General features: G+C 45.2%; 1 protein-coding gene and 1 long non-coding RNA gene across 7 annotated transcripts in view; one reads left to right on the top strand and one right to left on the bottom strand.

Annotated features, from left to right (window-relative positions):
* TXLNG (taxilin gamma) overlaps positions 1-11,003 on the bottom strand; it is a 55,607-nt gene extending 44,604 nt beyond the window's left edge. For 4 of the 6 annotated variants that reach the window (XR_004271121.1, XM_032285992.1, XM_032285993.1 and 1 more), the window contains exon 1: positions 10,833-11,002. Coding sequence is in view for 4 of the 6 variants with exons in the window: in XM_032285992.1 (XP_032141883.1) it covers positions 10,833-10,934 (102 nt within the window). In the remaining 2 variants the exon portion in view is untranslated. Of the gene's footprint in view, positions 1-7,485; positions 7,657-10,832 lie in introns of all 6 variants that reach the window. The other 2 variants (XM_032285996.1, XM_032285994.1) reach the window with 2 other exon arrangements.
* A 63-nt stretch (positions 11,004-11,066) lies between these two features.
* On the top strand, positions 11,067-11,739 carry LOC116556704. The gene is made up of 2 exons (XR_004271123.1): positions 11,067-11,330; positions 11,436-11,739. It is a non-coding gene; the product is annotated as an uncharacterized LOC116556704 (long non-coding RNA).
* Positions 11,740-13,697: the final 1,958 nt, after the last annotated feature.

The raw sequence follows: 13,697 nt of genomic DNA, 5'->3' as shown, positions 1-13,697 counted from the left end.
CCCTTGAGCCCAGGAGTTTGAGACCAGCCTGGACAACATGGTAAAACTCTGTCTCTAATAAAAAATAAACAAGTGTAGTGATGGTCACACAACTCTATATACTGTAAAAAATTGAGGCCAGGCACAGTGGCCCAGCCTGTAATCCCAGCACTTTGTGAGGCCGAGGCAGGCGGATCACCTGAAGTCAGGAGTTCGAGACCAGCCTGGCTAACATGGTGAAACTCCGTTTCTACTAAAAATACAAAAAATTAGCCAGGGGTGGTGGCATGCACCTGTAATCCCAACTACTCAAAAGGCAGAGGTAGAATTGCTTGAACCCGGGAGGCAGAGGTTGCAGTGAGCCAAGACTGCACCATTGCACTCCAGTTTGGGTAACAAGAGGGAAACTCTGTCTCAAAAAAAAATAAATTTAATTATACACTATAAACGGGTAAATTATACGGCATGTGAATTATTTAATAAAACTGTTACCCCCAAAAAAATAAATAAATGAAGCCAGAGAAATGATAGAGTTGAGGAGGGATCATAAATTGGAGGCAGAGTAAGTTCTAGGAGTTGTCCTAACTACCACCTGGAGGCAGGCAGCTAAAGGATCCAGAGTAACTGTCACAGCATGTAAGAGCACAAAGAACACACGGAACCATTAATAGCGTGAATGACAAGAAAAGAGGGGCAGATTAGTACTAAACTAAGGGATGAGGGAACCTGATCTCCCCAAACTAAGGGATGAGGGAACCTGATCTCCCCCACTGGTGAAGAAGCCAAGAATGAGCAAAAGGATCTGGGAAAGGTCTACTTTGGACACAGCTTCTTTAGTCTCATAACCTAGCAGTATAAGTGCTAATACTGTACATTTACTGGTAACCTCTATATATATACATATTTTTTTTTGAGACAGAGTCTCACTCTTGTTGCCCAGGCTGGAGTATAGTGGTACAACCTCAGCTCACTGCAACCCCCGCCTCCCAGGTTCAAGCAATTCTCCTGCCTTAGCCCCCGAGTAGCTGGGATTACAGGTGCCTACTACCACGCCCAGCCAATTTTTGTACTTTTAGTAGAGACAGGGTTTCACCATGTTTGCCAGGCTGGTCTTGAACTCCCAGAACTCAGGTGATCCGCCTGCCTCGGCCTCCTAAACTGCTGGGATTACAGGCGTGAGCCACCGTGACTGGCCAGTAACATCTATATTAGACTGTGTACATCATTTACCTTTTATTTATTTATTTATTTATTTATTTTTAAAAGATGGGATTTCGCCATCATGGCCAGGCTGGTCTTGAACTCCTGACCTCAGGTGATCCACCCACCTCAGCCTTCCAAAGTGCTAGGATTACAGGCGTGAGCCACCGCGCCCGGCCATCATTTACCTTTTAATAAGAGAATGACTGCATTAAATTTTGCATTTAACTTCTGTGACTATTTCTTTTATAAAAGTAAACTATTCTTTTATAAAAATATAGGGTGCTGGATGCCATGATTTGCAAAATCAGTTCTAGTTCTAAAAACTGTAACTCGGTAAATATCTGTAATCTGAAAGATACTTGTATTAGCCTAAATACCTATCTCAGCAGCAAAGAAGCAGGAACCCCAAAGAGCCCAAACTCTGAATATACCACTAGGCATCTCCTATGTGGCATGGGGAGGCCAACCTCTCGGTTTCCTTATCTGTAAACTAGGATGTACAGTACCTACCTTCTAAGAGCTGTAAGTAGATATAATAGATATAAATTGCTGACACATAGCAGAACTGTTATAATAATATTTGAATGAAGACATTTTACAGGCTGGGTGCAGTGGCTCATGCCTATAATCCCAGCAGTTTGGGAGGTCAAGGCAGGAGGATCACGCTTGAGCCCAAGAGTTTAAGACCAGCCTGCGCAAAGGAAGACCCTGTCTCTCAAAAAAAAGAAAAAAAAAAAATAGCCAGGCATGGTGGTGCACACACCTATGGTCCTAGCTACTAGGAAGGCTGAGGTAGGCAGATCACTTGAGAACAGGAGTTCAAGGCTGCAATAAGCGTAACTGCATTCCAGCTTGTGTGAGAGAGAGGGAGATCCTGTCTCAAAACAAAACAAACAACAAAAAAAGGTATTTTACAAAATGCATTCATTGTCACTTTTAATATGGCCCATTTTGCAATTCAAAAGTCCCATAAAGAAATGAGCTTCTAAGCTACTGGCACACCCAAGCTATTGGCATATCTTTCTTGCCAAACCATTCTACCTTGAGAGTAGGGAAAGAAGAAAAATTAAAAAAAAAAAAAAAGTAGCAAGTAAATATTACCAGAACAGATTATAAGGTGGGAAGTAGGGATAACAGAAGTCATTCTAGGGACATTTTGGAAATGCAACACAGAATGCAAATCAACACCCTAAGCAATAAATGGCTAACAAAATTATTTTGATATCCGTACTCAGAGCCAACAATTAAAAAAAAATTATTTTGATAGTATCCGAGGACACCACTAGTTATTTTATCTTTTCCTTCAAATAATAAAATGTAAGTATTTAAAAGTGCCAACAGAAATTCAGCTAGGAGGTAAATTCTATCATAAAAATATACTCCTGACAGACACAGTGGCTCATGTCTGTAATCCCAGTACTTTGGGAGGCCAAGGTAGGTGGATCACCTGAGGTTGGGAGTTCAAGACCAGCCTGACCAACATGGAGAAACCCCATCTCTACTAAAAATTAAAAACTTAGCCAGGCGTGGTGGCAAATGCTTATAATCCCAGCTACTCGGAGGCTGAGGCAGCAGCATTGCTTGAACCTGGGAGACGGAGGTTACAGTGAGCCAAGACTGTGCCACTGCGCTCCAGCCTGGGCAACAAGGGTGATGCTCCATCTCAAAAAACATTTATATACTTCCAGGGTCTTAATGGATTTTAAAAGTCACCTTACCACTGGGCACAGTAGCTCACGCCTATAATCCCAGCACTTTGGGAGGCCAAGGCAGGCGGACCACAAGGTCAGGAGTTCAAGACCAGCCTGACCAACATGGTGAAACCCGTCTCTACTAAAAATACAAAAGTTAGCCCGGTGTGGTGGTGCATGCCTGTAATCCCAGATACTCGGGAGGCTGAGGCAGGAGAATCACTTGAACCTGGGAAGCAGAGGTTGCAGTGAGCCAAGATCGCACCACTGCATTACACCCTGGGCAAAAAGAGCAAAACTCCGTCTCAAAAAAAAAATTATTGAATTAAAAAAAAAAAGTCACCTATTTCTACCCGCTTCTAGAAATGTCACATCTCAATGTTGATGAATATTATATTGAATTTGTATACTATTTTATACTTTTTTTTTTTTTTTGACACGGAGTCTCTCCCTTTGTTGCCCAGGCTGGAGTACAGTGGCGTGATCTTGGCTCACTGCAACCTCCACCTCCCAGGTTCAAGCGATTCTCCTGAGTCAGCCTCCCAAGTAGCTGGGATTACAGGCGTGTACCACCACAGCCAGCTAATTTTTGTATTTTTAGTAGAGATGGGTTTTCACCATGTTGACCAGGCTGGTCTTAAACTCCTGACCTCAGGTGATCCACCTGCTTAGCCTCCCAAAGTGCTGGGATTACAGGCGTGAGCCACAGTGCCCAGCCTATACTTTTTATTTTTATTAATTATTTCTTAGAAACAGTCTCACTCTGTTGCCCAGGCTAGAGTACAGTGGCCCAATCATGGCTCACTGCAGCCTTGACCTCCCAGGCTCAACTGATCCTTCCACCTCAGCCTCCCAAGTAGCTGGAACTACAGGCATATACCAATGTGCCTGGCTAAGTTTTTTATTCTTCATAGAGACAGGGGTCTCCTTGTGTTGCCCAAGCTGGTCTCAAAATCTTGGCCATAAGCAGTCCTCCCATCTCGGCCTCCCCAAGCACTGGGATTTCAAGCATGAGCCACCATGCCTGACCCATACTTTATAAATGCTGACACATTGATCATATTAAGTAAAAGTTATTCATGGTCACATTAGAACCAAACAAAAGGAATTAGGGGGAGGGCAGCAGGAAGAGGAGGAAGAAGCAAACATATTTCTTGAGGTATTAAACTTAACGAGGTAAGCAAAAACTGCCTATGCATTAGAAGACATTTGTCATACTATCAGTTACACAACTATACCGTAACTCTAGCAAACTTCACCAACTGTGAGCTCTATTATTCATACAAGTTTGTTTCAGACTGAGACTTAGATGCCTTATCTAAATACCTGGGGATACCACCTACCTTGCAGAGTTAAGGAGATATTACAATGTATTTATATCTTAAGTGACTAACAGTGCATGAAACACAAATGAAATTTGAGATCTCAAAATTTCTTTCCTTTGAAACATAACTCTGAGAAGTGTAAAATTGTAACAGCATATCTATTTAATAGAAGCCCATTATAGTGAGTCTTGTGAAGAATCCCACAAAATCACTACTTTATGTCATTTGTATTTGATATATACCTTCCTAAATAAAACTTCTCTAGCCAAGAGCAATATAAATAACACACAAAATAACATATAAACCAACTTCCAGGCCGGGTGCAGTGGCTCATACCTGTAATCCCAGCACTTTGGGAGGCCAAGGCAGGAGGATCACTTGAGGTCAGGAGTTCGAGACCAGCCTGGCCAACATGGTGAAACCCCGTCTCTGCTAAAAATATAAACATTAGCAGGGCGTGGTGGTGCATGCCTGTAATCCCAGCTACTCAGGAGGCTGAAGCAGGAGAATCACTTGAACCCGGGAAGTGGAGGTTGCAGTGAGCTGAGATTGCGCCATTGCACTCCTGCCTGGGTGATGGAACAAGACTCCATCTCAAAAAAACAAATAAGCAAAACATGTTCCAGTAATATAACAAATAAATATGGTATAATATGATATGAAAATGTTGTCTGAATAGAAGAATATGCTGGTCTATTCTCATTACTGCTTGTCCTATTTGATTCCAGTTAAAGAAAAAAAGAAATTTACCAAAGCTTGGTGATACAATTAGAAAACAATGCTGTAAGCAGAAGATCACTTTATTTCTCATTACTCAATCTCTGTGCCAGAAGAGTGGAAGTTCATCAAGTTGGCAAATGGGGAGAAAAACAAGATTAATGAAATGGCTTCTTCCTGCCCCCATACTCTTGCCCAACCCCGACCTGATTTCTCCTCGTTATGTCTATCATGGAGAGATTCTGGGAAGGAGAGAATACAAAGGTTGGAAGGTGGATTTATAAAATTAGCACCCTAAATGCAAGAGAAATGAATCTCTTCCATATGTCCTCCCCTCCAAACCATGTAAAATTCTAAATGCATCCTATCAACTCCTTCTTCACAGTAATCCCCTGTGGTAGGTATGAGCATTATCCCCTCCTTACAGATGATGCAACTGAAGCTTAGAAAGATTGAGAAACTTGCCCAAGGTTGCACAGCTATGGGTGGCAGAGAGCCAGGAGTCCTGACTCTAAAATCCATAGTATTTACTGAGTACTACACTACTTATTACTGTAGTATAGATGAAAGAGTATTGGGTTCCAGACTCAGCTTCACCCCTTAGGCAAATGACTTAACCCTGTTGAGCAGTTTGTCATCAGAAAATGAGGGCAATGACAGCTGCCCAGCCTTCTCCACAGCATGTGACTGATGCTGAAAGAGTTAATGTATGTGCAAATGTGCCATAAAAACTACAGGGCATTATGTAAATGCAAGATTTTGTTAATTTGGGCCTCGGTGCCTTGTATTATCCTTCCACATGGTTTATGGACCTAAAAATTAGTTTAATAGTAGTTAAACAATTTTTAACATTCCCAAGCAAAAATCTAGTAAAGAAAAAATATATCAACCTTAGATATCTGGAAAACGCAAAACTATCAAGACAGTAAAAAGATCAGGCCGTGTGTGGTGGCTCATGCCTATAATCCCAGCACTTTGGGAAGCCAAAGTGGAACTCCGAGCCTAGGAGTTCAAGACCAGCTTGTGCAACATAGCAGGACCCCCATCTCGATAAAAATTTTTAAAAATAAGGCCGGGCATGGCGGCTCATGCCTGTAATCTCAGCATTTTGGGAGGCCAAGGTGGGCAGATCACCTGAGGTCAAGAGCTCGAGACCATCCTGGCCAACATGGCAAAAAACCCATTTCTATTAAAAATGCAAAAAAAATTAGCCGAGCATGGTGGTGGGCGCCTGTAATCCCAGCTACTTTTGAGGCTGAGACAGGAGAATCGCTTGAACTCAGGAAGCAGAGGTTGCAGTGAACCAAGATCACGCCACTGCACTCCAGCCTGGCTGACAGAGTGAGACTCTGTCTCAAAAAAATGAATAAACAAAACAAAATAAGGCCAGGTGTGGTGGCTCATGCCTATAATCCCAGCACTTTGGCAGGCCGAGGTGGGCAAATCACAAGATCAGGAGATCGAGACCATCCTGGCTAATACGGTGAAACCCCATCTTTAAAAGAAAAAAATAAAATAAATAAAATAAAATAAAATAAAAATAAGACCTGTGGTTGCCAGTAGTCTAGGGAAAGGGAGAGAGGGATGAATAGGTAGAGTACAAGAGATTTATAGGACTGTGAAACTCTTCTGTGATACTATAATCATGGATCCATGTCTGTACACGTCTGTCAAAAAGCATAGAATATACAGCACCAGAGAAAACCCTAAACTATGGACTTAATAATAATGTACCAATATTGGGTCATGAATTTTAACAAAAGTATCATACTAATGCAAGATGTAAATAATAGGGGGATAAGGGTATATGTGAAGGGGTATACGGAAACTGTACTTTCTTCTGCTCAATTTTTCTGTAAACCTAAAAACCATTCCCAAAAAAAGTCTATTAATTTTTTAAAAATCAACCGTACAAAGCAAATTCTACATAGGGATTCATGGGAAGTAAAATGAATGAGGCTGATGTTCTAAAAACTGCCTGACATACTAGATACAGTGTACTCATCTTTTTAGACCAATGCTGTTCTATAAAATTTTTATTCAATGATGGAAATATTCTAGATCTGCTCTAATACAGTAGCCACTAGCCACAATGGCTACTGAACACCTGAAACTTGGCAAGTGTGATTGAAGAAAATAATTTTTAATTTTTTTTTTTTTTTTTTTTTGAGACGGAGTTTCGCTCTTGTTACCCAGGCTGGAGGGCAATGGCGCGATCTCGGCTCACCGCAACCTCCGCCTCCTGGGTTCAGGCAATTCTCCTGCCTCAGCCTCCCGAGTAGCTGGGATTACAGGCACGCGGCACCATGCCCAGCTGATTTTTTGTATTTTTAGTAGAGACGGGGTTTCACCATGCTGACCAGGATGGTCTCGATCTCTTGACCTCGTGATCCACCCGCCTCGGCCTCCCAAAGTGCTGGGATTACAGGCGTGAGCCACTGCGCCCGGCCTAAGAATTTTTAATTTTAACTTCAGTTAACAAATTTAGCTACATGTCACTAGCAGCTACTGTTTCAGTAGAGTTTTAGACAATTTCTCAAGAGACCCTTAGTAATGTACTGTGACGTTACCTTTAGAAGCAAAAGGTTATCTCAAGAGACCATTCAAATGGATGTAGTTGTGAAACAACGCCACAATTAACTGAGCAGGTCACACACGAGTGACTAGGCAGATGGTTAAAGCAACCAGGAACCAAAAAAGCCCATCTTCAGTTGTTCCTCACTTGAGGTCCCATAATGTAACTAAATAATGACAAAACAGTCACTTTTAATTCTTTCAATATTTTCAAAAAACTCAATTAATTAAACATCATTTCTGCTTCCTGAAAAAAAGGGTAGAGGTTAAGTTAGAATTAAGGAATATTTCTTCAAGTCAGTGACCTGAAGGAAATTTTAAAAATTAAGGAACATAGGGAAGTAATGTCAAAGTGATTTTTTAGGAAATTTTTGTAGGCCGGGCATGGTGGCTCGCACCTGTAATCCAAGCACTTTGGAGGCCAAGGCAGGCAGATCACCTGAGGTTGGGAGTTCAAGACCAGCCTGACCAACATGGTGAAACCCCGTCTTAAAAAATAATAATAATAAAAAAAAAATAATAGAAAAAATTTTTTGGCCAGTTGCAGTGGCTCATGCCGGTAATGCCGCCACTTTGGAAGGCCGAGGTAGATGGCTTACTTGAGGCCAGGAGTTCAAGACCAGCCTGGCCAACATGGTGAAATCCCATCTTTACTAAAAATACAAAAATTAGCTGGGTGTGCTAGTGCACGCCTGTAATCCCAGCTACTCAGGAGGCTGAGGCACAAGGATCACTGGAACCCAGGAGGTGGAAGATGCAGTGAACCAAGATCGCATCACTGCACTCCAGCCTGGGTAACAGAGCGAAACTCTGTCTCAAATAAAAAAAAAAATTTTTTGGCCGGGCGCGGTGGCTCAAGCCTGTAATCCCAGCACTTTGGGAGGCCGAGGCGGGTGGATCATGAGGTCAAGAGATTGAGACCATCCTGGTCAACATGGTGAAACCCCGTCTCTACTAAAAATACAAAACATTAGCTGGGCATGGTGGCGCGTGCCTGTAATCCCAGCTACTCAGGAGGTTGAGGCAGGAGAATTGCCTGAACCCAGGAGGCAGAGGTTGCAGTGAGCCGAGATCGCGCCATTGCACTACAGCCTAGGTAACAAGAGTGAAAAACAAAAAAAAAAAAAAAAAAAAAAAAATTTTTTAAGAGAAAGAAACAGGGTCTCCCTAGCTAGCCTTCTGCTTCAGCTTCCCGACTAGGTGGTATTACAGATGCATGCCACCATAGCTGGCTTAAAAGTGATTTTTGCAAACACAAGATATTCCCTCAGTGTATTAAATGAAAATTCAAAGACTAATATTTTGCCATGTATTTGAATCCCGTCACTCTTAAAAATCAAAAGGGAGCCGGGCGCAGTAGCTTACACCTGTAATCCCAGCACTTTGGGAGGCCGAGGCGGGCAGATCACGAGGTCAAGAGATCAAGACCATCCTGGCCAACATGGTGAAACCCCCTCTCTACTAAGAAATACAAAAATTAGCTGGGCGTGGTGGTGCACACCTGTAATCCCAGCTACTCGGGAGGCTGAGGCAGGAGAATTGCTTGAACCCAGGAGGCGGAGATTGCAGTGAGCCAAGATTGCGCCAGTGCACTCCAGCCTGCCGCCTGACGACAGGCCGAAACTCTGTCTCAAAAAAAAAAAAAAAAAAAAAATGCTAGTTGATTAAACCTCAGTTCCTAATCCAACGACTTTTTGTCCTTATCCCAGCGTCATAAAAGAGAACTTATATCCTCAATTGCAGTGGCTTTTTATTGGAGTCCTCCTCCCCTGGGGAATCTATGAAATCAAACACTGGTGAGATTGGCACCCCACGCTCAGGGAATAAATAAAGTGTCCAAAGTGACGGTGTTGAATCCCTTACAGTACGTTGGTCTACAGCTTCTTTTTCAGTCCTGCAAGCACTGGATCTTTCTTTTAAAACACAAAGAGAGGGAGAGAGAAAGAGAGGTAATTGAGAAGTAGTAACACTCTCATACAGAAACATGAAAATACCTGACCTTAGAAACAGGCCCCCAAAAGCTAATTCTTAACACTCTGCTCAGATGTAAACTGGACCTTTGTTCTCCCTTTTGAAGTTTATGAACTGCATTAGAAAAATATTATTTCGTAATTTCATATATGAGTTGTTTTTAAATGTGTTCAAACACATAATTAAGTAATATTAAATAGCCCCCGGTGATCAAGCAAGACATCCAACAAGTTGAACGTTTCAGTATGTTCACCTGCAAGGAAAAAGAAAAAAAAGAGATGGGGTTCCCACCTTCCCAGCCTCAGTCCCCGCAGTTATCCATTCCAGGGCCCTGTACCCCATTCGTTGTGCAATCTTTTTCAAACTCCACCCACTGAGCTCCAGAACAAGTGGAATTCTCCCATTCTGAAAGAGGTCTCAATTTTCCTATACCTAAGGAAGGACTGAAAACTCCTTGACATGAGTCAAGTAAGGCAAGGGGAACAGTCCGGCCTGTTTCCCAGATTAAGAAAGACCCAAGGCCAGGGTCGGGAAGGCGTTCAAGTTTCCGCTCATCAAATTTAAAAAACTAATAATAAACGAAAGAAAGAGAAAAAGAAGGTGATGGTGGTAAATAGGGCTGGGATGACGCGATATCCCAACTCTGCAGGACCGAGGTCCTCCAACATCGCCTCCCCATCCATCCCCAGCCCCACGTGCAGCCAAGCCCTCGGAGCCCCGGAGTCTAGGTCCTGGGGACCGAGCGCCCCGCTCGCACCGGCCCTGCGACGCTCACTCGCTCGTCTGCCCGCCCGCGCAGTGGCGGGGAGTGCAGGGGAGCGGGAGAAGGGGGGCCAAACACACCCCGGCTCCCGCGCGGTTATCTTACTGCGCAACAGCCTAGCTTGAGCGGCCCGGGGGCACCCTGCAGCGCGCCCTGAGCACCTGCCGGACGCGAGGAGGGCTAGCCCAGGACCCCAGCGAGCCCCCGGACGGCGGCGCTCAGCGCTGGGAGCACGTTGACGGCGGGGGCTGGGAGATACAACGCCTGGCGCCGGGATCCCAGTGGTGCTGGCCGCACGTGGCTGTCACACCTGGCGCACCCCCGCCTTGCACCTCTTCCCCCTTAGAACCGGGTGCGCCCCCTGCCCGCCCTCCCTCCCGGCATCCCCGCAGCGCGCCGCCAAACCCCAACCGTTCTCCCTTCCCACCCCATCTATCGCGGTCCCACCCCCCCCACCTGCTCCCACTGTCATCACCCCCGGGAAGGAAGAGAACCGGATATTCGTCCCGCGGCTAAAGGTAACCAGGGAGAGAGAAGAGGTGGACCCCGAAAAAGGGAGTCCGAGCATCCCCCGGGCCCGGCAACAACGAGGGCGTCCCCCTGACTGACCTTCTGCCGCGGGCTGCGTCGCCGTCCGCCCCGTCCGACCTCAATCGCCTCTTCGGCGCCGCCGCCTCTTCCCCGCGCTGCCTCCTCTACTCGCGTCGCCATGAGGTGACGGCAGCAGCCAAACAAGCGGCCCGACAAGGGGCACGGAACCTCTCCGGGCCTTTCGCCCCGCCCCCGAACCCCCAGGGCCAATCGCCGCATGCGAGACTTCACACGTGACCGGAGGAGGTTGGCCCCCGAGGGGACGGAGCGAGATGGGGGTGGGGAGCATTGAACACTGGGCTGGGCTTCTGCAAGACCGAAGGGCAGATAGAGGCCATGTGAGTCTGCGCGGATTGGGAATGGGAGTCAGGAGTGGACTACAAGTCCCAGCAGGGTGTGCGGCCACGGCTCTCAGGCTTGGATCGGGATTGGAACATAAGGCGGCGTTCAGAGAAAGAGAGAGTGCTGCACCCACTGGGCTTGCGGTTTCTGGGGGCGTTGTCTCGCTATAGGAAGGTACTTGTTATGATCCTTCGGGGAAAGTTTAGAAATATCCCCATGTTTGAGAAGGAGCACGATCGGGGACACATTCTTGTGTTTTTGTTTTGTTGCCGTTCTTAGGAATTGGGCGCGAATGATTTGGGAATAAGGGAAAATACTTCGCGACTTTCCAGACTGAAGGTGTATTGGCTCTTAGAATTTGAGGTTTCGTACTCGGGCACCTGCCCCGAGTCCTGCCCCTCCACCAGAGTTGTCAACACAGTTTACTTGGCCCGAGCTCCTGCGGGATAGGTGCCGCTCTGTTCACCTTCGTCGAACCCCCCCCCACTGCTGCACACTTACTTGGCACTTCATTCATATTGAATGTATCCTGCTTTCTCCCACCCCATTTAGTGGTTTCATTACATAAATGTTTCAACAAACTCTGTTTGCTGAATCGAATTTTTCTTTCTTGATATGATGTTGGGAGAGAGAGGGGAGTTTTCCTTAGGAATATTCCCTGTTTCCAACTGATGGAACCCGATCTCCAATGACTGAGCTTCTGAAAAGCACAGACCATCATGAAATCCTGATATATTGTCTTAAATAATTTATTATGAAAATCTGTGCAAGTCTTATATCATTTTTATTAGATTTGATTACAAAACAGTGGTAGCAGGCGCCAAAAATTTAATAACATACCTCAGGGTAAATTTCAATATTGGGGAAATTCTATCCATTACTTTTAAATATTTCTGTAAGTAGCCGGGCGCGGTGGCTCACGCCTGTAATAAAAGCACTTTGGGAGGTCGAGGGGCGGATCACGAGGTCAGGAGATAGAGACCATTCTGGCCAACATGGTGAAACCTGGTCTCTACTAAAATACAAAAAATTAGACGGGCATGGTGGCGGGCGCCTGTAGCCCCAGCTACTCGGGAGGCTGAGGCAGGGGAATCGCTTGAACCCGGGCAGTGGAGGTTACAGTGAGCTGAGATCGCGGCACTTCACTCCAGCCTGGGCAACAGAGCAAAACTCCGTCTCAAAAAAAAAAAAAAAAATTTCTGTAAGTTTGAAAAAAATATCATTATTTTGTTTCCTGGGCAGAACATCACAGTCTAGCTTTGCGATTTCAAAACCAAAGCATACTTTGAGACGTAGGTGACAACTGATAATAAACCGATAACTAGACTCTATAAAACTGATGACCTCAGCCACCATATCTCATATTCTTAAAGGCAAGTCCCAACAAGATGCAGAATAAATCTATCAGTAATGCAATTCTCCAGGGAATCGAGTGGCAAATGCACTGTAGTTAAATTATGGTACAATAGAATCCCACGAAGCCACTAAAACTGATAAGCATTTAAAAAATTGATATAGCCAGGCGCGGTGGCTCACGCCTGTAATCCCAGCACTTTGGGAGGCTGAGGTGGGTGGATCACAAGGTCAGGAGTTCAAGACCAGCCTGGCCAAAATGTTGAAACCCCGTCTCTACTGAAAAAAAAAAAAATAAAAAAAAACAAATAAAAAATTGATATAGAAAAAATATTCCATTTATGTAGAATTGCCTGCGAGTATGTTTATAAAGAGGTGTTTAGAAGACTCCAGGGCTCCGGGCAGTGGCTCATGCCTGTAATCCCAAACAATTTGGGAGGTGGAGGTGGGAGGATCACTTGAGTCCGAGAGTCTGAGACCAGCCTGGACAACATAGTGAGTCCCCATCTCTACAGAAAATAGGAAAGCTAGCCGGCCCTCTTGGCATGTGCCTGTAGTCACCGCTACTGGGGAGGCTGAGATGGGAGGAAACTCTTGAGCCCAGGAGATCAAGATTACAGCAAGTTATGATTGTGCCACCGCACTCCAGCCTGAGCCACAGAGTGAGATCCTATGTGAGGAAAAAAAAGGGGGGGAGGGGACGGCTAGGCGCGGTGGCTCACACGCCTGTAATCTGAGCACTTTAGGAGGCAGATTGCCTGAGGTCAAGAGTTCGAGACCAGCCTGACCAACATGGAGAAACCCCATCTCTACCCCATCTCCCAGCTATTCGGGAGGCTAAGGCAGGAGAATTGCTTGAACCCAGGAGGCGGAGGTTGCGGTGAGCCGAGATCGCGCCATTGCACTCCAGCCTGGGTTACAAAAAAAAAAAAAAGGACTGTGCCTGCTAGAAGGGTAAAGGCCACCAGAACAATAGCTCCTCATCAGGTAGGGGATGTTCTCTCCAGGCTACCTGAGGAATGTGAATATAACCTGAATATGGCTCCATTTATTCAGATGTTTTTTTTTATTTTATTATTATTATTATTTATTTATTTTTTATTTTTTTTTTTTTTTGAGACGGAGTTTTGCTCTTGTTACCCAGGCTGGAGTGCAATGGCGCGATCTCGGCTCACCGCAACCTCCGCC

The sequence above is a fragment of the Sapajus apella genome, unplaced genomic scaffold, assembly GCF_009761245.1.
Source record: "Sapajus apella isolate SASKATOON/1434 unplaced genomic scaffold, GSC_monkey_1.0 scaffold17, whole genome shotgun sequence".
NCBI classification, from domain to species: domain Eukaryota; kingdom Metazoa; phylum Chordata; class Mammalia; order Primates; family Cebidae; genus Sapajus; species Sapajus apella.
Note: the sequence above shows the minus strand (reverse complement) of the source record. Positions and strands in the feature narration are given on the sequence as shown.